This window comes from Ixodes scapularis, unplaced genomic scaffold, assembly GCF_016920785.2.
Source record: "Ixodes scapularis isolate PalLabHiFi unplaced genomic scaffold, ASM1692078v2 ptg001041l_1__unscaffolded, whole genome shotgun sequence".
Taxonomy (NCBI): Eukaryota; Metazoa; Arthropoda; class Arachnida; order Ixodida; family Ixodidae; genus Ixodes; species Ixodes scapularis.
The window spans coordinates 288,039-313,376 of record NW_024610089.1 but is presented as its reverse complement, the minus strand read 5'-3'; the positions used below and the strand labels follow the sequence as shown (position 1 = coordinate 313,376).

At 46.7% G+C, this 25,338-nt stretch overlaps 1 protein-coding gene and 1 pseudogene across 7 annotated transcripts; both read left to right on the top strand.

Moving 5' to 3' along the window:
- Positions 1–62: 62 nt before the first annotated feature.
- LOC115328791 (pollen-specific leucine-rich repeat extensin-like protein 1) lies at positions 63–19,278 on the top strand. Of its 7 annotated transcripts, XM_040503270.2 has the most exons (11): positions 63–225; positions 16,020–16,348; positions 17,394–17,463; positions 17,525–17,594; positions 17,656–17,725; positions 17,787–17,856; positions 17,918–17,987; positions 18,049–18,118; positions 18,180–18,249; positions 18,311–18,395; positions 18,458–19,179. In XM_040503270.2, exons 2-11 carry the CDS (start codon positions 16,079–16,081, stop codon positions 18,573–18,575), a joined length of 963 nt encoding a protein of 320 aa, XP_040359204.1. In that variant the 5' UTR covers positions 63–225; positions 16,020–16,078; the 3' UTR covers positions 18,576–19,179. The 7 variants fall into 7 exon arrangements, with proteins under 7 accessions (XP_040359204.1, XP_040359201.1, XP_042143994.1 ...); XM_040503267.2 differs by having other exon boundaries at positions 18,311–19,179; XM_042288060.1 differs by having other exon boundaries at positions 18,049–18,395; positions 18,458–19,278.
- Positions 19,279–20,371: 1,093 nt separating this feature from the next.
- Positions 20,372–21,377, top strand: LOC115317592 (annotated as a pseudogene).
- Positions 21,378–25,338: the final 3,961 nt, after the last annotated feature.

Sequence of the window (25,338 nt, the reverse complement as noted above, 5' to 3'; positions counted from 1 at the left end):
AATCAAGCGTTCCTTGATAAGAGGCAGAGAGGAATGTAGAAGTAGTGCAGAGCAAATATTTCACTATCGCTTCGCTTATCGCTCGTTATACGGACGCTTCGCAGTAAGCTCCTGCGTCTCCGCGTGAACGTGTCGCGGCAGCTGCAAAGTTTCGGATTCGACGGAACTTCAAACTCGGTCTCAACTGACTTCTAGCTTATTTGGACCACCGAGTACACCTTTTGGGTAAGCGCTCTGCGACATTGATGTTTACACTTGACAGGTGATTCAGTATCAACTTAGATAATTTCGTTACACTAAACTACATTTCTTGGCGATTAGCAGTCGTTTCATCCAGCGGACGTTTCATATTATAGAGTTTCCACGACGCCGTTTTTACGCATGGTCCTGTTTCTGCTCTCACCTTGAGAGAATGTACTCAGGAGTGTCAGGCCGATGCGGCTGGTAGGAATAAGCGAGAGGATGAGGGTCAGGGCAGGTTTGTTCTTCGATCTTAGTTTTTTAGCGCTCGCTTAACAAGCGACGTTTATGCTACTTTAGGAACCGATAGAACGATGCCTCGACCACGTTTTCGACCCGTGTGTTTACTGCGTCTACGAAACCTTGTCCTTCAATCCCCGTCTGATGATGTAATAAAAGTGTCAGGCCCGCCGCAATCCTGGGTGTGTCGCATCAGCGGTGGTTAATGTGGCCAGTTCTGTTGCCGGTCGCCCATCAGTTCGACAGTCCAAGGAAGCTTCGACAGTCGGGAGTTGGGACTCCAGGATGACAAACACACACCCGTTCAGTCGTACTTTTTGGCGAGGTTTCTAGCGCCAACCGCCACGATTGCGACATCCGACAGCCTGGAACGACGTCTACTGTGACGTCTTCTCTTGGCACACCGGGACCTCCTTTGATGTATTGGCGGCATAGGACGATAAACACACCAGTCCAATATGTGTTCCAGGAACTGCCCCGGTACATTGCTCAACGGAACGAAATGGACCAGCGGAGCGTGTGGCCTCTCGTACTTGTGGCGCCATCTGGCAGACGCAGCGCTATCCGGTGTCGCGAGCCACACATGCGCACAGCTGAGCCAAGAGCTCGGTGGCTGTTCATGCTCGGTGCCCGACCACTGACAGCTGACCAACGCTGGCCATAAACTTGCAGCGTGACCGCATACTTCTTTTTTTTTCTTGTAGCGTGCACAGATACTTTTTTTCGAAGGTTAACGCTGTTAAAAATTGTGATCATTACTCTCAGTGAGCTCACAGCTGAAACTAAGCACGTGTGCTGTATTTTCATACCGACTAATATAAAAAAAGTCTTTCTTGTTCGCTGTTTTCCTTTTTTTATATTGTTGGTAGAATATAACCTAGCATATTCAAGGACAGATAAATAATTAAATATGAAGTGTCACTCGAGGGTGGAAGAAACGATCATGGATGTGATTCGTTTTTGGTAGTAATACCCTATCGGAGGTTGCGCTCTGAGTGCGAACAGCTGTTGACTTCTGGGCTTCTCTTGGCTTGACGTTTTGGCTTGACTTCCGACTCACAACACGATGTATGATTGTGAAAACGTTTCCATAAAGGCGTCAACGTTTCGAATCAGAAGGGCTATTCCGCTAGTAGGAAAATAATGGGCTTGAGATGGGAGTGGATAAAAACACGGCGATCGAATTATACATACAGGGTGTTTCAGCTAACTTATGCCAAAACTTTTAGAAAACTGGTGCGCGCTGGGCGTTGTACGAATGCCGTTTTTACACTGTCCTATTAAAGGGATACTGAACCAAGGAATTTAGTGTCCATAATAAGTGGCGCACGCTCTTTCCACGATCCAGCAGCCGCCGGTGAGCGCGAGCACACGGAACCAAAATGACGTCAGAAGCCTCCATTCGCGGTTAAGATGACAATGAAATGTATGGGCTTCGGGCCAAACGAGAATAAAGACGAGTTTTTCATCTACGCCGTGGTGTCTGGTGTAAAAGTTAAGCGATTAATTGTTGTAACAAGGACGTAGCTTTCACTTGTGGAGATGAAAAGCCTGTCTTTATTATCCTTTGGCCCCAAGCCCATACATTTCACTGTCCTCTTAAGCGCGAATGGAGGTCTTTGACGTCATTTTCGTTGCGTGTGCTCGCGCACACCGGTGGCTGCTGGCTCGTAGAAAAAACGTGCGCCACTTATTGTGGGCACTAAAATCTTTGGTTCAGTATTCCTTTAAGGCTGCGGTCCCACGGCAGCCATCTTGAACAAGGCGTTAGTTCAACCAATAGATGGCGACACGCACCCGTGGGGTGGCCAAAACATTGGTTCATAGTGAGATGGCTCGAGCACCATCACGTTCCCCTCGTGGCCTTGCTCGCGTCGCTGCCAGCTGTGCTCAGCTAGCTCGAGTAGCGTGGCCCATCAAACGAATGTATGCGAGAATGTCAGGCTGCGTATAATTTGTTCTCTGATATAGGGACATGCGGTTCGGCGGTTGTAACGGGCTTTCGCAATAAATCTTACCAAGAAGGAATCAAATGTTGATTGACGTGTCAATATTCTATCAATGAAAATTTCCTCTGCAGGAATGCACGCTCAGTAGACTCAATCTTCCACGACACCAGTGGAAGCGGACGTCAAGTAAACTGCTTCGCGATTTACGGTACTTACCTTACCATTTTAATGACGACTAAAAAAAGGTCACGAAATATTATGTTTCACGGGGTCCGGAGGATGTTGTAAAGGTTGTTACATTATACTTCCCAGAAAACAAACGCCGTTGCAATATTTTCGGAAGTACCGACACACATATTGTTGTAAGTACAGCTTAGGAGGAATATGATGAAAACCATCAGAAGAAATAGGAAGACGTTTATTTGCAATGAAGACGCTATGGAATGAACGGCGTTTAGCGACGGCAAGTTATAAGCGTTCGGGAATTTATAAGTTCACGTGATTTCTAACTATGGACATGCGTTTTTGGTCGGGAGATGGTGTTGCGGTGATGACCTGATATCGGACGACTGGTGGCAGACGAACAAGCAAGTTTCTTCTCAGCGAATGGTAAGTGTCCAGTGTCAAGCACAACACGTGGCTACCGACGTTGTCGACGTTTCGAACACTTACCGCTTTCGACAAAAGTCCTGGCATCCGGGCTAACTTCGTGAAAAGACTCGAAGTCTTCCCGAAGGAAAAATCCATCCATGTAACCCTGTTTGGCAGTCAATGTTTTCTAGTGGGCCGCTGACTGTGCCTGACTGTACAGTCGGGAGCAAAAGTTTGCGGGGCACCGGAGCGCGTGCCGAAATGCATCGCCGCGCCGTGCAACGGCGCGCCGCCGCATTAAAAAGCCGCGCTTTGCGCATGCGCGCCCTTCGTGCTAGCAGTGATGTCTCTTTCGCTCGTTTCTTTCCGACTCCCTGCTGATAACCGGAGTCGGCGCCAGGGGCGCAAGTTGCCGTTTCGCTGGCTGTCATGCCTGGCGTCCTCTTCACCCGCCACAGCAGCCGCGCTGGGTGACGGAGCGCCTGGTTAACCCCCTCCCCTTCCCTACGCGAGCTCCGTGACAAAGCGCGGCAGCTGAAGCAGACGCGCAGCATGACAGCCAGCGAAGCGCTAACTCGCGCCCCTGGCGCCGACTCCTGTTATCAGGAGTGCGTCGGAAAGAAACGGGCGAAAGAGACATGAATGCGAACACGAAAGGCGCGCATGCGCAAAGCGCGTCTCCTTAATGCGGCGTTGCGCCGTCGGACGGCGCGGCGATGCATTTCGGCACGCGCTCCCGTGCCCCGCAAACTTTTGCTCCCGACTGTACTGTCGTGAGCAAAAGTCTGGATAACACGGGAGCGCCGACCGAATTGCATCGCCGCGCTCCCTGACGGCGCGGCGCCTGGTGCCGAGACCCGCGCAATGCGCACGCGCGTCCTTTGTTATCTGCTGACCCACTCGTTCGCTCGCTTCAACGCGATGCGCTCTTGAGCGAATAAATGGGCGCTAGGTGCCGCCCCGGGAACCAAGATTCCGAAAGACTCGCTCACCGCGCTGGACGAGCTCGCGTGCTCCGCGGCAGGCGCCGTTCGCGCATATCTTTCTCGCGACTCGGCGACGCGTTAAAAACTGTCGCTTCCCTCCATGTGTTATTTTTAAGCTTCCCATCCTAAATTTTCCCCGGCTACCATGCAAACAGCTGCTGCTCAATTTATTATGCACGCGTTGTAAAGGGTAAAGAAATCAAGAAAACAAGAAAAAAAAAAACAAAAAAAAAAACATGGTACTGGCCAGAAATTCTCAGCATGGTTGTTCGCGAAGTGACCTTAAAATGTTCAGTTTAACATCAGCTGTGATGACTTGTACCGAAAGCCATAAAATAAAGCGGCTCTGCAACGATTTCCGGACAATGGCCAAATAATTATATGAGTTGTTCTCTGACACTTCTAAAGTAAAGAACAGAAAAGCGATTTAGTCTGTGTGCCCTAATTATAATTTTAAACAATAACAAAGATTCAAGTTTCCGGCACCCCTCAACTCTCCGAATGACGTGCTCAGTGACGTCGACGTGAGGATGCACCGGTTTTTGTGCGCTCTCCCCAAGGATGTTTACTCTTTCTCGCTCTACTGCTCTTCGTGAAGCGTTGAGCTGCAGCGATCCCCGCGTCACCGTCACGGCGCGTTTCCCATGACCGCCGCGCACAACTGCAGAGAGGGAAAAATTTTCCATTTCTGCTTTGCGATTACACAACAGAATTGCAACATTTTGCAGGAGAGTGATGCTTTTTTTATTCTTTCTGACGCTATCAACAATATAAAACTACAAGCTGCAAATTATTTCAATGTTAAAAATTTTGCATAGCCCCTTTGAGTGACACGAACGCGCGACAACCACCCATAGTGCGCAATAGTGCCACTTATTGTGTCCTTAAAGCAGTAGGTAAAACTGTCTCCTAGCTGAGGCAGAGATGAATACGCGGAAAACACGGCTGTTTGTAAGCCCTCAGCACGTAATCTATGAGAGTCACGGCGGGGGCTCACTAACGGCACACTCGATACCGCTAGGAAGGAATTCGATATCACGGCGGAGCGCGTCAGCAGGATACCAGGGCTTAATCACGCATTGGTGAACCACGCTAACATGCATTAGGCAGCAATCGTCACCACAAAGCTTCCGCAGCTCTGGTCAGCGATTGGACGAGATCATGCCGCAAAAGCTATATATGTAAGGTATTCTTGCTTGGTTTTATCTTCTGCAAGAATGCCGCCGCCAGTTACCATCGAAGCAAGAAGACGCATTGTTGAGCTCTCCATACAAGGTGTCTCGCAGCGAGAAATCTGCCAACGTACCGGCAGATCACTAAAAGCGGTAAATCGAATCATCCGTGCATATCGTGATAACGGGCGACTTACGGATGACCAGCGCAGCGGAAGGCCAAGATCAACCGATGAAGAGACTGATCGACTAATCATCGCCTGCGTAGTCGCAGATCCTTTCGTCTGCGCGAAGGACATCCGTAGTGAACTGAACTTGAACATATCGTGTTCAACCATCCGGCGAAGGCTCAGAGAAGCTGGTCTGAAGAACTGTGTCGCAGCGCAAAAGCCGCACCTCACAGAGCGACAGAGGCGCCTTCGGCTCGAATTGGCCCGGGCTGTGCAAGGATGGACGGTGGACGACTGGCGAGAAGTTATATTCACCGACGAGTCGATCTTCTCAAGCCGGTGGGACCAGCAGCGGCGCGTCTGGCGGCCGTTTAACTGCAGGTAGTAATAATACATAATTTTGTTAAGTGATGGTAACTACAGAATTTTATAGTAACGGAGCACGAGTGCTACAATGGCCCAGTGTTACACATGCAGCGTATACTATTTGTGATATGCCAGCCGACAACCACTATACAGATTTTTAGTTGGATTTATCTAATGCACTACTGTCTATCCCAGGCATCGTAACTTCTTTTAAAGTAAATTTTTACCTCAACTGAAACTTGTCGTAGGAGTCGTGGCGGGTTCGCTGTTTTTACTTAGTGTTCAAACAATTGAAGCATGCATTTTTATTTTTTTTATTTTGTTTTGCTGAAGGAATGTGTATTTCCCCAAGACGTTTAGTCCTCGTGTTTGTTCCAAATTTAAAGACGATCTTTTTATTTATTAAGATGTATGATCAAAAAAGCTCTATTTCTGCAGCAATTAATCACGGCGTCTTAGGTAGAATCTGGTTCACCTGTTTTTGTCCTCTTTTATGTTCTTATATTAGGTATATGGTCCAGTACACCCACAGTGTCCTCTCAAGCGGCCGATGCGCAGTTGGCGTTTGGGGCGCCATGAGCAAAGACGGCCTTGGCCCTCTTGTGCGGATTGAGGGCAGCTTTAACGCACAGTGCTACTGCGAAATCCTTGACAACGTCTTGGTTCCATATATTCTGGATGGTCCCTTCGAAGACGGCTGCTGTCTGCTGCAGCACGACAGGAGCCCAGTTCACACAGCGCGTTCTGTCAGCGCCCTACTGGAGGACCGTGCACTCCGCACGCTGCAGTGGCCACCGGTCGGGCCGGACCTGAACCCCATCGAGAGCGTGTGGGGGTGGATGAAAGGCCGCCTTGCAGCACAAAACCTTGGAAGCGCTACGTCGGAGACGCTCTGGAACGCTGTCAAAGAGGAATGGGAGGCGCTTCGTGCACAGCCAGAGTTGGTGGCCTCACTTTATGATTCTATGCCACGCCGTGTGGCAGAAGTGATTCATGCTAACGGAAATATGACGAAGTATTAGCCACCCAAACTGAACCAGCCCCTCTTTTTCCTTCCGTTTTGCTTCTTGTTTTTTTTTGGGGAGGGGGGGGTTGAATAAATATTTCTTTCTTATTTGGCGTTTTCTTTTTGCTCGTCATTCACCACTTTACCGCACGTGCATGATCACTCGGAAGGAAGCCCAAGGCTGCCTCGAGTACGCGAATACAGGTTCTACAATTCATTCCGGCTGCATCAACATAAGCGACAGTTTTTAAACCGTCGCCGAGTGGCGGGAAAGATATGCGCGAACAACGCGTGCCGCGGACCACGCGAGCTTGTCCAGAGCGGTGAGCGAGGCTCTCTGAATCTTGCATACTGCTCTGGAATCTTGCAGAGCCTTGGTTCCCGGGGCGGCACCTAGCGCCCATTTATTCGCTCAGGAGCGCATCGCGTTGAAGCGAGCGAACGAGTGGGCCAGCAGATAAAAAAGGACGCGCGTGCGCATTGCGCGGGTCTCGGCACCAGGCGCCGCGCCGTCAGGGAGCGCGGCGATGCAATTCGGTCGGCGCTCCCGTGTTATCCAGAGTTTTGCTCACGACAGTACGTCAAGCATGTCTGATTGGCCAACAAGTTACTCTGACCGACAGTCAAACTCCAGTCAGACTCCACTTGTCGGCTTTCTGATGGTTTCCTGGTGGCAGTCGGACGCCGCGAAATGCCATCAAGATGTCTTGGTGGCGATTCTGATTGTACATCGATTGTCTCTGACTGTACGTTAAAAAGCTTTGACGCGCAGACAGACGTACGGTCAAAGGACGTAAAGTTCGATCGGATACCACTATTTCGTCAAATCTATGAATACGAAAAATAATCTATGCACAAGAAAACGATTTCGGGACGTGAGCCCATAAAACCGCTGATGTTAGAGATATGACACGCAGCCGACCGACGACTTTGATCAGAAGCCCGCCGGAACGCCGAACACGCCACTTCGCTTCGCCCAAAGAGGCTACGCCGAGCTTTCATGAACGATCGCTCTCGACTAGTTTTGTTTGCCCGCTTGCTCCAACCTGTCGATCCTGCCCGGGCTCTACAATGTCTTATGTTTTAGTAGAATTTCTACTCGACAAGACCCAGCCTATTGTGAGTTCCGACGATGTAAGGGAATTTAGCGGTGTAGTTGAAGTCGTTCGCCTGATATTATATAGGATATGATGTCATGCGTTGAAGAGGTCAAGCCAAATGAAAGTTTAAGTGGTACCTCCTTGTAAAGTATTCTGCGATGAGTGCTTGTTTTGAGAACTTTGTTAAATGTTCCTTGTATTCAACGTCGCTACATCACCCACCATAATTCATTGCTTGTATATAATCTAACGCACATTATCATCGTGTAAAAATCATTAAATGTAAATAAATGTTTCTGAGAGAAAAAAAAGCGATGGCATAGCATAGGGGTTAAGGTGTCCGATTTGTACGCAAGTGGTCGCGGGTTCAACCCGCGGTGGTACTGCTTTTTTCTTTTTTTTTCTCGAACATTTTGTTTTATCGAGGCATTTCGCGATATTTATGAGTGCGTATAGCTTTACTCTTATATAAATGCTGCCCTTGTTGATGAACTTCCCTTGGCAGTGGCAGTCAGACGTCATCTGATGCACCATCAGATGACGTCTGATGGTCCATCACGTTTCACCAAGGCTGCTGACTGGCAGTCAGTGTCCCAAATTACGTATCTTGATGAAATTTTCAATAGGGTTCCTTGAGTCCAACGCCATCATGAACAGTAACTGAAAACGATCCACTATTCAGTCGGTGGGTGGCGAAACGTATCCACATCTGCGGAGTCATGGGCGATGCGTACTTTGAGTGGCTGGAAGTTTACACGATGCCTGCCACGACGTCCAAACACGTCTCTGACGTTCTACGGTCTCTTTTACCTACTTTTGCCCTACCGAAAATACTTTTCTCAGATAACGCGCCAAATCTTGCTTCAAATAAAAAAAAACAAGTTTTTGAAGAAAAAAAAAAAACAAAACGGCATCAGGCATCACATTAGTGCACCATACCATCCTGCAACTAACAGGCAAGCAGAACAGATGGTGTGCGAAACGAAAAAAAAAACCCTTTTGAAGCTTACGGAAGAAGCAGTTTAGTGAAGAATCGCCAGGTTCTTGTTCCGGCAGCACGCGGCGGTCTCATCTTACACGAAAAAAAACATCCGCCGAAGCAATATTCGGCGGACGAAGAGCCACACTCCTTGATCTCATGATACTATGGCCTACGAACAAAGATCGAGAGATACCCAGCTCGGAAGTAATGGCAGTTTATTCGGTCAGACAACTCGTCTACGTGAGGAATTTCAGCGGAAGTCGGGCCTTCCATGTAAAACTTAAGTAGAAAAGGCTCTATGTTGGTTGGCCAGGAGGTGTCATCTCTCTGAATACGTTGGATATAAATGCCCTTAAGTGTAAATATAACTAAATCACAAAACTCTCTTTGTGTATTGTGTAACTGCCCATGAATTTGATAGTAGAAGCTATAGTGGTGATTTGGACCCTTACACCAGGCTCCTTTTTCTTATTTTTCGCCGCATACTCCTTTGCGATTTAAGTATGCTTCAATAATCTTTTGGAACGGGGACACTTTACGTCAACGAGGCCATTTGTTCCAAGTAGTCAATCAGGAAATGCTGTTAGAAATCCGTCCCTCATATTAACGAATAAGCCGCACTTCTGCATAGTGCAGTTTTCCTGTTCCAAGTACAGTTGTAAAGCAGCATCCTCATTGATTCTACCATATACTGTTGCGGGTGAAGAAAGTCTTTGGGTACACGATCCTTGAAACAAATCTTGCACTGTACGTTGTGGTTCGACACCCACTAATGTCGTCGTCCTTGTAGAGCCTCATCATTTAATCATTACCTCGTCACCTCATATTGCTCTTCTTCATCAACAGTAAGTACTATAGGCTACCGCCATATTACAATCCAAGAATTGAAAAATTTAGTCGTTCAGTCCTACAAGAAGTTTATTATTTATATAATGTTATTACGTTACATTACCTCGAGACGATCGACGTCCATCGTCGATCTTCAAATACTCATACCTGCAAAAAAGGGGGGGGGGGGGGGGGGGGGTTCGGTGGCCGAGTGCATGGTCTAGCGCACACCAGGGCCGGTTTTCTCGAAGCGATGGTAAACCCATTTTGGTAAACCACGGTGCCCAGGAAGGGAAAAGTACCTAGGTATTGTAATAAACGGCTGGATATAGAACAACAATAATTATTTTTGATTGGGCAATAAGATGCGCCGTCTATCCGTGAAACAAGCCAGTCATTTTGTTCATCCTCTTTTTCCGCTGGCTGTCATCGATCTAGTATGGTATTTTAAGGCAAAATATAGTAATGTTGTACTTGAAGACCAATTTATTTGCTTCCGATGGTACAAAGAAATTTAAGCTCCTATGCTAGAATTTGTCGACAAATATTCGAAAATGTAAGAAACATTTCCTTCAATATGTTTCGCCATAAACAACGCATAACTTTCCCGTGTTTCTTCAAGTCTGGCAACGCCGGTGCTGTAGTCTCGTTTTCGGTTCTTGCGACGCACGTTTCTGCGATTCCTGCTGATCTCAACTGTTTGCCCTCTCGTCCGTTTGCCCAACCGATTCACCGGTGACGAGAAGCTAAGCTTCTCGTCACCGTTGAATTGCCAGCCACCGGGGATATGTAGAAACCTCAATGCTGTAGGCATACTGTCGGCGCACTGTGAACAAAAAAACAGTACAATATCTCAGCTGTTCACCCGGAACGAAGACTTTATTGAGGATAACCCCCTTTCTCCGCAAAGTAATCGCTGCTCACGAGTTGGCGTGCATAGTGTAACAAATTAAACGTCTTAGTATAAATATGTACCAACACTCGTTCACAAAACATTTTTTTACTCACCATAAAAACACTTTCAAGGCTTATGTACCGTCATATGTCTTGGATCCCGGACTGCTGAAGAGTGATGCGTTCGCGGAATGCTGCCGTCGGTTAGTTTAGTAGTCCCTCTGAACTATCGCTTTGCTTGACGTGCTAAAAGGTTGATGGTGAGTCATTAATATAACAGCCAGATCGAAATGAATGTTCAGCAGAACCAAGCAGAACTATTAGCCCTCATTAAGCGACGCCGCGGCCATCTTGCTTCTAGGTACTGCTCCTCCCTCGGCGCCCTTGCTCTCCCAGTCACGTGACCTGGAATTCCCCCTTCTAGGGACAGTAGTTAACTTTAAACCACGGTTCGGGTTCGAGAAAACGAGCCCAGCTAGGAGCACTTGGAGCGAAAGCTCGCGCTGCAGAACCTACCCCGCCTCTGCCCGTTTCGATCTGGAAGAGCAGCGTAGTGGCGTGCGGTCGTGTATCACTACTGCGTGATGCACGTTAAAGACCCCAGGTTTGCGGTTGTACCGCACTGGCTAAGTTGCTCATCTACAGCTGAGACACCAGACGCCCGCTAAGGCAGACTAACTTCCGGCTGTATAAACATACACACAACAATTTGCAATTAGACGCAGAATAACAAAGAACACAGCGTGCCGCCTCTTTTCTTTGGATGCCTTTTTTTTTTTAAACAAGCACAAGCTCGTGCGTTTTCTCTTCTGAGACGGTTAGAACGGTCGCACATAGAACCCGCGTTTCTCCTACCCGCCCGCTTCCTCCTCTCATTATGTGTATTTGGTTATAACTAAATAAGCTATAATAATGGTGTATTATTCATATTTACTTTCAGTTTCAGTCAGGGAAAAGGAATTTCGCGGGAACCAAAGCCAATAAATGAGCTGCGCTTAGATTATCAGCACTCTAATCCCCGACAGTGTTGTGAACGCCGCCATTTTGGTGCTTGTGCAGAGCAGGCGCAACTGCCGATCGTCATGATTCAAAAGTGCGGCATCCTCAGCATTAGATTCGGTGTTAGAAAGCTCATGTAATGTTGCTTTGTTTTGTCGCAAACTGTTTAAAGTGGAGGACGGAAAAGTGTTTCTTGTGATTTCAGATAAAGCTTCAAATAACTGGCAACCATGATTTTAAGCCACCATAAGGCCACGTGTCGCTACTCTGAACCGGAGCTTATTTAATGACACTATTCATGCTCTTGTTTAAGAAACTTGTAATACCTGGAGGGGCCATGACGTAAGCCCCGTGGATTCCACAAGCCACCCCATTTTGACACCTGCCTCTTCTTCATTGTTCCCGCTTGTGCCAGTAAATTAGCTACGATTCAGAGTAACGACACTTGGCCATATTGTCGCTTAAAATCATGGTTGCCAGTTATATGAAGCTTTATCTAAAATCACAGGAAACGCTTTTTCGTCCCTCACAAATGTTTAAACAACCCGCGACAGAGCATTGCAATATTGCATCAGCTTCCTAGCACCGCATCTAATGCTGAGGAAGTCGTACTTTTGGATCATGATGATCGACAGTTGCGTTTGCTCTGAGCAAAACCCAAAATCGCGGCGCCCAAAACAATTTTGGGGAACGGAGTGCCGATACTTTAAAGCTCATTTTGTGACTCTAGGCATGATGTGAACTCGGGTGTATTCTTCTTTCTTCGTCTTTATTGTTTATTGATTTCAATCATATCGAATAATGAACACATTATATCACGCTACGCTTGTGTAATTATTTGTCTGAGATTTATTAACCTGACCCAGTACTTAAACCATTCAGTTATCGATAGTAAATCTTCCAATATATTTTTTGAATGTGAAGGTAAAAAGACACGGAGACTGATGATGATACAGACGACAACGCCGCCCTCGGAAATGTTTTGAACATTAGAAATCAGCAGTTTGTCTTCCATTCGCCAGGTAGCGCAACAAAACACCCAAACAGTTTTTAATTGTTTTCAAAATTAGCTAAGCTCTGCACCTATTAAGAAACAAAAGCAAGATCATTGTGAAAATTTAATACATCGCAATGTATATCTATTCCAAACAATAAATATTATTAGATGCTAATAAATCTGTTTGATGTCCAAAAAAGGTATGCGTCAAAACAGGTAAGTTTGAAACGCTCGTGAAGCGTTATGACTTCAAAGCCATCGTCCACCTCTTGGGCAACCATTGTAGCTCTAAATGTTATAAAAGATTTTATAATAGTTTAATTATTTCCTCAGCGGCATTTGAAGTACCATGACTCGAAGCACAAAAAAGTGCTTCGTTTGATATAAAATATCTAAACAAAACAATTTCACACAACATTAAATTTTTTTCTGCATATTATCAATTATAAGCACTACATTTGTAGCTAATTTCATTGCCCTAGCGCGTGTCATTAAAAACATATTTGTGCTGAAATATGTAAATTTTAGGGCAATATTTGGAGGGATGAAAAAAAACAAAGTAGTGCAAATACCAAAAAAGTGTATCGTTACATCCTGCTCCGACATCATCTTAACAAAACTGCTATATTGGAACCGTGCTATCCTTAATTGTTCGTTCATAAAACATGAACTAGCGGAGCAAGTGGGGGTCCGCGCCATCATATTCGCAACGCTAAAAATGCGCATGAACAGTAAAAACCAACACATACATAATATCAAATGAAAGAGTATTGCATTGCCTTTCGAATGACATCAATCCCACAAAACAGTCTTTAAAGGAGATAAGTAATGACCTGCCAAAAAGTGCCTAAACTGCCACATTCAGTGGGACCGTGGCCTTAAGCAATTCAAGATATTTTTTAGGGGTGCCCAAATATTCGTGTTTCGTACTCGAATGAAATAATTATTGCCCGAATAAGTTAATTTGTATTACTAGTATTCGAAGTTTCAAATATTTCGATACACCGAATATTCGAAACAGAACTACTGACAAAAGCTCTGGTTCATCCAGGACCGCTGTTCATGTTATGAAACCGTTTACAGAGACCCGTGTTAGATCTAACTAAAGACTCTATTCACATTTCTTTGATAAACAAACCAGTTTTTGTAGAAAGTGGTTTGTCTCCTCTGCTCCACAAACGAAGTAATCATGTCTCCACCTTCTTCGATCCGTTTGTCAAAACCTTTTAACCCCGCACGTCGCCCTTTCAAATGTAAGTATCGTACGTCGTGCAGCCCGCTCTGTACAATAATGACCTGGTCAGCGATAACAGGCCTGATCTCTTTCGCAAAGCCGTCGCTCCTCACTGCGCCAAGAGAGATGCCAGTACTGTCCTCCAGCCCGTTGCTTATACATACGTGGATGGGTGAACTCACCCTTCAGCTGTGTCTCGTGCTTGTTGTTTATCTGTGGTTATTAATACTGTTTTTCTCCTGTGAATGCGCCTGTTTTGTGAGGGAGGTTTATTGCGGAAAAGGCGCCATGGTAACCGAGATTTCAGTTCCACGTAAAAGAAAATCCCCAGATGGTCGAAATTAATCTTTAGACCTCCGATCGGACGCAGGCCAGATACCCTTCGTTGGATTAAAACGTAAAAAAAAGAAGAAAAAAAAACTTTTTTATGTATTTTTATTTGTGCTAGCCTCTATTTCTTATTTGTACGTCCAGAAGAATAAAGGCGTATGACAGTGTTTCCCAAACTCCACCATCACCCTGCGACCCATCAAACGTAATATATTGGCCATGAGGTTCCGTGCTTGTGTTTCGGTGTCGGTTTCGAGAAGAAGTTTTTTGCTTTATTAAAAGTTTGCGTGACTCTAGAAAAATAATGACTAATCTAACAATAAACGAAAAAAAAATCAACAACATTTTTCGGGGGAGTTGTCAGTGTTTTTTTAAGGTTTGACAAAAATTAAATACAAAGGCTACCTTGACGGAAACGACACGATCTAGGATGTTTCTTAGCACGCACTACCACTTTTGCATTCAAAAGATGGTGAACAAAAATTATTTAAAAAGTTAGTTAAGCAATACTTAGATTGTCCAGATTGCCGCATCACAAAACACCTTAACTCGCTCCATAGGGCCCTGAACAATACCAAGTTGGTTCTACACGCGAAGCGTGAACAAGTATTTTTCAGTTTTGGTACAAGTTATAACTGTAACAATATCAGTCGATGTCGTTGGTAAAGCAACCCGTCTTCTACTTGTCTTTCGGTCTAAATATATTTGAGATTAGCTTCAACGAAGTCTATAAGCGGTATGGATATACAGGCACGTGCGATACAAGCGTGAATGGTGGAGTGACCTCTCCCAATCATCTTGCCACTCAACCACTAACTCCTGTATAATGAGGTCGTGGTGCTGGGCCGGAGTGGGGCTCATTTTTGACACGAGTGCCCCATGAGTGATCGTCTGGAACTCGTGTTCAGTCGGTGGCAGGGCGGTTCCCTGCCGAACGGCGACGGAGCACTCCTGTGCACTCGCCCCAAACTGGCCTCGGGTTTGTGACCCAGAAACTCAAGCACTTCGGCTTTGTTATCTAGCCGGTGTTGATTTAACGGCTGAAAGCCAAAGCTTCCGAGGATGTGGAGCTTGTGGTGTGCTTCGTGCCTCCCAAATACCATGGTAACGTAGTTTTTTTTCTTTCGAGAACATAACTTTTGTCTCAGTGCTACTTTGCAGTTACACCTTAAACATATTTTTTCGCGCTACTAATATTAAGGAAATATCTATAGCTTTGAATTTGATCATCTGCCTACAAGGAGCTACCCAGTGACTCTCAGCGCTCAGATTAAATGTTTTTAAGAGAAACAGACATTTTCTGGCTGAGGAAGTGGCATTTTATTTTTTTCGGATACAGAATTGTCTCTACGTATTCAAAATAATTGTAATCTAAGGGCATGAATGACCAGGAATTCTACTAACACTAAATATTCTTTAGGGCCATTTCCAAGCGAAGAGCTTGCTGAAATGTACCAAAGCTATGATAACACGGCCAGTTTTTATACCAATGACTACGTTCCTTAAAAGATAATCGAACCACTGATCGCTCGCTCACTAATGACACCATATTACCGCGGCGTTTGTTAGCAGACTTGTAGTCTGTTTCTATGTTTTCGTGTTACCGAATTACCTCAGTCGCCCAAATTGTGGTTGGCACACTATAGCCTATGTGTCTGCCGCGCCCTCAAACCCCGAATTCAAATTAGATTAAAATGGTCGGAGGTGTTGAAAACAGGCTGCATAATTTGTTCATGCATCCCGAGTTTATTTGTAAGATTAAGATATAGTTGTGCCATAAACTTTAACTGATGCTTTGAAACCTGGAACACGTCAGGGTGTAACGTTATTTAATTACTAAAAATAAATCCAGCCATAAACATGTCTGTATTTAGCGAGTCGTAAAATATTAGACCAATTGTCATGTTGATGTAACGAGACCCTTCCATCCCGTAGATTCGAGCCACGTCATCGAAGAGAGACCCGAGGCCGGGCTCGACGGTGGCACATCCAAGATGAGGTCCTTCTGCGTCTCCGGATTCTCCGACGCCCTGGACTGGAGGCCCATCCTCTTCCAGGAGTCCGCCATCACCAACTGCGCATGCGCACTGTGTGGACTCGTGTCCCTCAAAGCCATCAGGCTGTCCTGTGACCACACGCTCTGCCCCGAGTGCCACGAGGAGTGTTCTCGGCAAGGGAGCACCTGTCCCATCGATGAGGAATGCTTCGGCGACGATGACTGCTACCGAATTGACCTTTCAGTGGGCTTCCTCGCAAAACGCCGAGTGAGCGCTCATGTCATGTTTGTTGTGTCAATTATTAGCAACAGGGAGTTAGTACCTCTTAACTGTCATCATTGCATTGGGAAACTGCATGACCTGTGCTGCGAGAGTGCTGAGCTAGGTTCTTCGCCATTTATGTCCCAGTGGTAACTAAATTGCAGTATCAAACCCCTATCTAGGTTTCATCAAACGTGGGAGCAAAGCAGAAAATACAGCAGCGAGAGTCAAGCCATTCCGAGCTCTCATGCTGCGCACGTCTGCCCGTACCAGTAAAAGCTCCGTTTAATTCAGCATCCTCGCACTTTAAGCTTCGGCTGTTTCGGATTCCTGATCAAAAAATAGAAATGTCGTTTTTTTCGTTGACATTACACTAAGGAGTGGGCTGAAATTATCCTCCTCAAAATGTTTACTTATAGAAACACGTCGGCCTGCGCACTTACCTCTCGGTGCTATGCTGCGTGAAACCGACATCTGTCGGATTAGGCGCGGCACCCAAGGAAATCATAATTAAGGCAACATTAAAATGAGAAACTCAATCAAAACTAATTGTCATCAGTAACAAAAATCTCTCATAATTACAAGTAATCAAGAGATTATGGCTTCGTGTGCCGCAGTCGGCAATTGTTTCTCAGGAGTTCTTCCTCTTAGTAAACAAAAATATATTATCGTGTTATAGGAATTTATTAAAAATAAAGATAATATAGCGACCTTGATGCGCTTTATACGCGCCGTATACAAGTTATATAAATTCTAAGATGTTGATTGGGCAAACCGTTTTTTTATAGGGATGTTTTTACATTTTGCCTATTATGATTTCTTCCCCTTCACATTTGCATTTGCAGATATTTAAAATTACGCATGCTGCAAAAAGCAGGTTCAGAATATCCTAAGCATGTTTTTTTATATCACTGCAATCATGGCGGTAGCAAAGCCAAAGCATTTGGCATAAACGCATATCTGGATTCGGCGTAACTGATCATAGCTAAAGAGCGTTATTCTTCATTTTGTAAGCTACCTCTTTTGTTCATTACCTTCCATTATTACGCAGGCTCACCAGCCACCGCCTACCACAGGCTCACCAACCACCGCCTACCCCAGGCCACTTCGAACCCGACTCGGTACGTTATTCTTCATTTTGTAAGCTACCTCTTTTGTTCATTACCTTCCATTATCACGCAGGCTCACCAGCCACCGCCTACCACAGGCTCACCAACCACCGCCTACCCCAGGCCACTTCGAACCCGACTCGGTACGTTATTCTTCATTTTGTAAGCTACCTCTTTTGTTCATTACCTTCCATTATTACGCAGGCTCACCAGCCACCGCCTACCACAGGCTCACCAACCACCGCCTACCCCAGGCCACTTCGAACCCGACTCGGTACGTTATTCTTCATTTTGTAAGCTACCTCTTTTGTTCATTACCTTCCATTATTACGCAGGCTCACCAGCCACCGCCTACCACAGGCTCACCAACCACCGCCTACCCCAGGCCACTTCGAACCCGACTCGGTACGTTATTCTTCATTTTGTAAGCTACCTCTTTTGTTCATTACCTTCCATTATTACGCAGGCTCACCAGCCACCGCCTACCACAGGCTCACCAACCACCGCCTACCCCAGGCCACTTCGAACCCGACTCGGTACGTTATTCTTCATTTTGTAAGCTACCTCTTTTGTTCATTACCTTCCATTATTACGCAGGCTCACCAGCCACCGCCTACCACAGGCTCACCAACCACCGCCTACCCCAGGCCACTTCGAACCCGACTCGGTACGTTATTCTTCATTTTGTAAGCTACCTCTTTTGTTCATTACCTTCCATTATTACGCAGGCTCACCAGCCACCGCCTACCACAGGCTCACCAACCACCGCCTACCCCAGGCCACTTCGAACCCGACTCGGTACGTTATTCTTCATTTTGTAAGCTACCTCTTTTGTTCATTACCTTCCATTATTACGCAGGCTCACCAGCCACCGCCTACCACAGCTGCCAAATTAGAAAAACTACCAGCACCGTCGCAGCTCTTCTCAGTGTCGACCCATCTCTGTACGTTACTCTTCATTTTGTAAGGCACTTCTTTTTGTTCATTTCCTTCCATTATTACGCAGGCTCACCAGAAAGACCACATCGCACTATGTCGGCAACTATTCTCAAAAAGGTCCAGGTCACCAGGAACTGGTGCCGCGCCTTTCCGGCCAGGGCCAGTTCTCTCGGCGACCTCTTTAAGGGGTATATTAATTTCAAAATTCAGTTGGGCATAACTATAATTCAGAAAGTATTTGAGTATTTTATTGATTCGAAAAATACTATTGCACATGTTGAAAATTCACGATTTAAGACGGTCGTCGCTGTCTTCTCAGCATGCGGCGACCCAATTGATCGTCGAATTATAGAAATTATTAACTTTTTCAATTCGCTTCATTTTCTAAACGTATTTGAGATCGCTCTAACAAAAAATTATTTGATATTATTTTTGAGACTAGTGCCGTCTAAGAAGATGGATTCGAGCGGACTGTCCCGTGTGATCGGCTTCGCTGACGAAGTCATATCAGACTACGTGGGCGAAGACGAAAATGCATGGGACGAGTCCCTCGACATCGCGGCCCCTCCACCTCCATCGGATACCGCGATGTTCCACGGCATCTTCGAGGTGCAAGATTTGGACTATCTGATGACAGAGATGGGGAGTCACCTGGACCGGACCACTTCGTGATCCGACCTGCGACGAGTCATCGTTCGAAATTGCAACAGAGCGAAATATTATATTGACGAAGAAAACAACGGAATTCATTATTAAATTCGGAATAAAGCATGATCGTATGACAAGAAACTTGTGTTTTTATTCTGCCACGCCCCGTGGTGTGTACATACACATCTGTTTAACGCGATAATACAAAGCAAAATATTGGGGGTAGTATGGGAAAAAAAATCTCTTTGTCCGTCGGTCCCTCTGAAACAACGGACACCAAAACAAAAAACGAATAAGAATGTGGAGCATCGGAAATTTATCTTTTTCTATCGCTCTATTGGGAGACAGTCAATTGCATTAGGTCTTGGATATGTATTAAACTTTACTATGAGCTTTCATTTGTAAGGCCAACCACTTCCATTCCAATCCGGTTTTTGCGAGCTTATGAGATGCTCGCAAGGGCTCTCTGCTTTTTGTTTTTACGAGAAATTACACTAAGGAGCAAACACGCCTGTGAGGTAGCAATTACCTAGCTAGATTCAGCTACAGAAAAAATGGGACACAGCCTAAAAAAACACACCCACTCCCCTGGGTGTGTTTAAATGACCGCAACACGCTGACCATGCCTCTGGAATACGTTCTTTTACGAATCCGAAAGAGGTATTGATAAAAACCCTCGACCGCATTGCACCTCAGAAAAAAAAGAATTCGAGCATACTCATGGCGATCAAAACAGCCTACTTGATCACCAAAGGCACTAGCGAGGAAGAGAGGAACGCGGAACTCGAAGCAAATATAACAGCCTACCGAGCCGCTGCCAAGGAAATTGAAAAGAAGATACGAGAAAAGGAAGACGGCGATCTACCCGGCCCTTTGTGGCAATTTCTATGCACCTTGATCTATCCGATTTTTGTCGTGTCTGGGCTCTATGTATGTGCAATCTCGAGGTTAGCCAAAGCCACTATAAACCTGGCAAGAGACATGTGGCGAGAGACCTCCGGCAAACTAGAGTACGATTGTTTCGTGCGTAATTCCGGTTGGTCCATGATACCCTATACCGCCATGTCGGTGTACATTTACTATTGCATCTACACTACCTTCTATTAATAAAAAATGCATGGGACACATTTGGACGCACCACATACTCAAGGCCGCATTCCACGAGGGTGACGTTACAGACACACGGAATACTCCAAGGGGCGCCCGACGACCAAGGGCGCCTACACTGCCTCCAAAAGCAGAGAAGCGGTCTACGTCCCGTCAAGTACTGGACGCTCCGCTATTTGTGCCACAGGGAAGCGGAAAAACTCGAGCGAGTATGCGAATAATAAAAATGACTAATGAAACCCAGAAAGTCTACAGACTGAAAGAGTCATCAAAAAGAGGAGCCGCGCTCCCGTTGGAAACTGCAGAACTGCGACCGCCCAAAGTTCCTGCGGCCGCCCAGCCCTTTGGAATGTGTCGATGGAGTCGAAGTTCCCGGGCGGTCGGAGGTGCGAGCGACGCCGACGGAGGCGATCGCCGAAATCGAGGTTGAAGCCAACCGGTGAAGCACTCGAGTCGCCCCCCGACCAGGGCAAGTGCATCGCCCGCTCTGCAACAAAAGGAAAGGAAACGATTTTAAGACTCGACATCCCTCCAGACTCGGAGATTGATGAGAAAAGGTTAGCGTCACCGCGACCCCCCATTAACTCCACAATCGCCTTTATTCTGGGCGGCAATGACGATATTAGCGACACCGGTAGCGACTGGGACGAAGTGAACGCCGGCGAAGAAGCGAGTGCGTCCGACTGCCCCTTGGACTTCTCTGTGACGCCACTGTTGAAAGAGCTTTTTTCGGGGTCCGTGCGATCTCGGCCGACGAGGATCTCCAACGAAGTGTACTGCGTAGGACTCGGGGCGGCGAGTTCGCCGCATGTAGACGACGCAAACGACAGATGGAATCGGGAGTACGACACCGACCAACAAGCCCAGCATCGAATCTCAAAGGTGCTTCATCCATTCATTCATGTACCTTTCCAAAAAGCGGAGCCGAATTTATACGCACTTAGGCACTTTTGACTGAAGTAGTAACTGTCGATCGATTTCATATGGTACTCTACATATTTTCTTAATGTGTTCCAATTTTGGTCCAGGTGAATTTTGAAACCGGAGACGCCTTTATGAAAGTCCATGATGCAGACGATGTGGATCGCAAGGGATCTTGGGAGCAGATGGCCATTGACCGAAAACGCTTCCAAACACGGGTTGCGTCGACAGAGGCTGTGCTGGCACCAGTCTTCTCCGCCGAACATCGCCAGAGGACCTTCGGAAAACACCACGCAGCATCTGTCGACTGATTTCCAAAGCTTCCCTGTAGCCGAGCTGATGATTGTTTCGTGCCTAACTTCGTTTGGTCCTTATGACCCCCCCTATAGCGACATGTCGGTGTACATTTACTATTGCATCTACACTACGTTCTATTAATCAAAAACACATGGGGGACATTTGGACGCACCACATACTCAAGGCCGCATTCCACGAGGGGCGTTACAGACACACGGAATATTCCAAGGTGCGCCCGACGGCCAAGGACGCCTACACTGCCTCCGACACCAGAGAAGCGGTCTACGTCCCGTCGGACAAGAGGGCGGCCGTGCAGTCTTTCCGCAAGTCTCTCTTTATTGACGAAGACCGGGTATTTGATCCACCGCTGACCGACCGGGAAGTTAGCATTCGCCTCAACGACGACCGAAGAGGAGGGGGAGACAGGTTCGTCTATGCCTTCGAGATCGACAATCGACTCGTCGAGGAAACGAACCTACTATTCGCCAGGCACGTGCCTCAAGTACTGGACGCTTCGCTATTTGTGCCGCACGAAGCGGAAAAACTCGTCTACCCAATCACAGACTCTTATCCGGCCGTCTGTTGGGTGACGCCCATCTTTTGCCTGTGCGCCTTTGCCGTTCTGTTTTCGAGCGAGTATGCGAATAATAAAAATGACTAATGAAACCAACAACGTCTACAGGGTCATGCTTCAGAGCATTTACTTATATAACCGAGACTTGCACGATCGACTATCCGACGTTGAGAATGGTTTGATAGTCGTTGGGATCTTATCAATACTTCTGTTTTTTGCTGTCGTTTTTCTCGCCTTTCTCGTATACAGAGAGGGCGCGTCTTTGATACATAATAGTAAATAAGAAATGGAACTACCGGTTCTCGAGCGATTAGACTTGGGGCAGGCGGACACAGAGCCGTCGCCTTCTGCATTCGGAGACTACATCGACGTCGGTTTGGACGTGTGCCGCTCCATAGACCCCACGATCCTGGTCTACGTGTCCCGGTACTTTGCGGAAAATCACCACGTCCAAGATCCGCCCTGCGAACAGGTAGACGCCAAGGACATCGTCCTGGTGTTTACGTTCAAGGCCACGACCACCGTGGACGACGACACGCGCTACAAGATGACGATGGTCGTAAACTTTGTGAACGCCTGTAGAGACGTCGTAATATCCGACATGATGTACAGCCGACGGCAGATTTTTCTACAACTCGAATATAAAAAGAGACTGTACGGCGGTCGTCACAAGTTTACAAAGACTCTGGGCCTGATCGACTACGTACTCAACGGCTACCTCAATTCCAAATCGGGATTTTACAAAATTTGGTACGATGATTACGACGTGTCCAAAGAAGACCGCGTAGCAAAGACGATAAAGTACGTGGAGGGTCTAAAGTACAAGGGCGTCTACAAGCAACAGGATTTTGAAAAATTATCACCTTCGTGTGGCGAGCGCAAGTGGATGAATTTGAGAAACGCCGTCATTTGCAACGGCGTCGACACGAACAAGTACTATTGTTACGTCACATACCTCGGTTGGGACCGATATGACTTTTACATAGTGCCGAGATAACCTTGACAAAAGACTACCGCCGTCTACGAAAAAAAAATAGAATCGCGAAATACTCTACTCATCTACCCTCACCTCCCCCCCTACACCGTCCACGCATGGTGTGATATTACGTGAGCGGCTCTCATTCGTCGGCTGATAACACGTGGGCTTCTCCGACGCGACTGCTTGTACTTACAGCAAAGTTAACCCTGCCCTCTCCCCCCACATCGCTTCGAGCCAGCCCGAGAGTAGCACCATGTCCATCCTGAAGAAAATTTCCACCGCCGACCAGTGGGCCTCCAACTACGAGAATCTTCAGAAGATGTTCTCGTATGACGATTTTTTTAAACCCTACGTGGATGTGCCAAAACATCTCGGCGCCGCCACGAAGCACGTCCTCCAATATTTTATAGAGTGCGGGCACATTGTCTCCGGCAATGACAACTGTTTTATCAAGAACTTTGTGGTCGCCTTCGCAAACCCAACCGTCGACCCGGTGGATCAACGCATAGTCGACGTGATTAATATCATAAATGCGTACCATTATCTGAATGTCTTCGAGTTGGCGGTGACAAAGTACTATCTCTTGATATTTGTGCGGATCGTGCCGTCGAAACGGACGGATGCTGTCGGGCTGCGGAGAATACTCTGTTTTTTACACAGCGTCATCACCAGCTACGTGGGAAACCACCACTTCGAGTGGAGCGAAGACTGCGACGTGTTGGCCCCGCCGCCCCCGTCCACGATCCCCATGTACGAACTGGACTACAGGGGGTTTTTGGAAGTGGTGGACACTGACGTTTTCGTGGCCGAGTTGAGAAGCCAGCTCAACCGGGAGCGTCCATGGACGACCCTGAGGAAACTAGTCGTGAGACACGCCGACACTCCAAAATATTATATCGAGAGGGTGCGCAACTACGAGCGTGCGGTGATTTATTAGGAAAATAAAAAGAAAACACTCGCAAACCAGAAACTGTGTCTTTATTCCCACAAAAACCAATCGTCCGGGTGGAAACGGGCGCATTCGTCTGTCTTTTCGGAAGGCAGTAAAGTTGTTTCCAACGCGTAACAATAGGCGCGGTAAAACGCTTTTCGAAAGGGGCAAACACCTGCGCAGCGCAATTTTTGCTTCATACTAAGTCTTATATCGACCTTAGCACATCTTAATGTCAACGCTCTGGGACCAGGTGCATTCGTCTCTACCTTTCCGAACAACAGACTTCTGGAGGCGTCAGCTAAGGCGGGAGGTAAAACATTCGCTTTAAAAGTAAAAATGCATAAAGTCGTTTCCAACGCGTAACAATAGGCGCGGTAGAACGCTCTTCGAAAGGGGCAAACACCTGCGCAGCGCAATTTTTGCTTCATACTAAGTCTTATATCGACCTTAGCACATCTTAATGTCAACGCTCTGGGACCAGGTGCATTCGTCTCTACCTTTCCGAACAACAGACTTCTGGAGGCGTCAGCTAAGGCGGGAGGTAAAACATTCGCTTTAAAAGTAAAAATGCATAAAGTCGTTTCCAACGCGTAACAATAGGCGCGGTAGAACGCTCTTCGAAAGGGGCAAACACCTGCGCAGCGCAATTTTTGCTTCATACTAAGTCTTATATCGACCTTAGCACATCTTAATGTCAACGCTCTGGGACCAGGTGCATTCGTCTCTACCTTTCCGAACAACAGACTTCTGGAGGCGTCAGCTAAGGCGGGAGGTAAAACATTCGCTTTAAAAGTAAAAATGCATAAAGTCGTTTCCAACGCGTAACAATAGGCGCGGTAGAACGCTCTTCGAAAGGGGCAAACACCTGCGCAGCGCAATTTTTGCTTCATACTAAGTCTTATATCGACCTTAGCACATCTTAATGTCAACGCTCTGGGACCAGGTGCATTCGTCTCTACCTTTCCGAACAACAGACTTCTGGAGGCGTCAGCTAAGGCGGGAGGTAAAACATTCGCTTTAAAAATAAAAATGCATAAAGTCGTTTCCAACGCGTAACAATAGGCGCGGTAGAACGCTCTTCGAAAGGGGCAAACACCTGCGCAGCGCAATTTTTGCTTCATACTAAGTCTTATATCGACCTTAGCACATCTTAATGTCAACGCTCTGGGACCAGGTGCATTCGTCTCTACCTTTCCGAACAACAGACTTCTGGAGGCGTCAGCTAAGGCGGGAGGTAAAACATTCGCTTTAAAAGTAAAAATGCATAAAGTCGTTTCCAACGCGTAACAATAGGCGCGGTAGAACGCTCTTCGAAAGGGGCAAACACCTGCGCAGCGCAATTTTTGCTTCATACTAAGTCTTATATCGACCTTAGCACATCTTAATGTCAACGCTCTGGGACCAGGTGCATTCGTCTCTACCTTTCCGAACAACAGACTTCTGGAGGCGTCAGCTAAGGCGGGAGGTAAAACATTCGCTTTAAAAGTA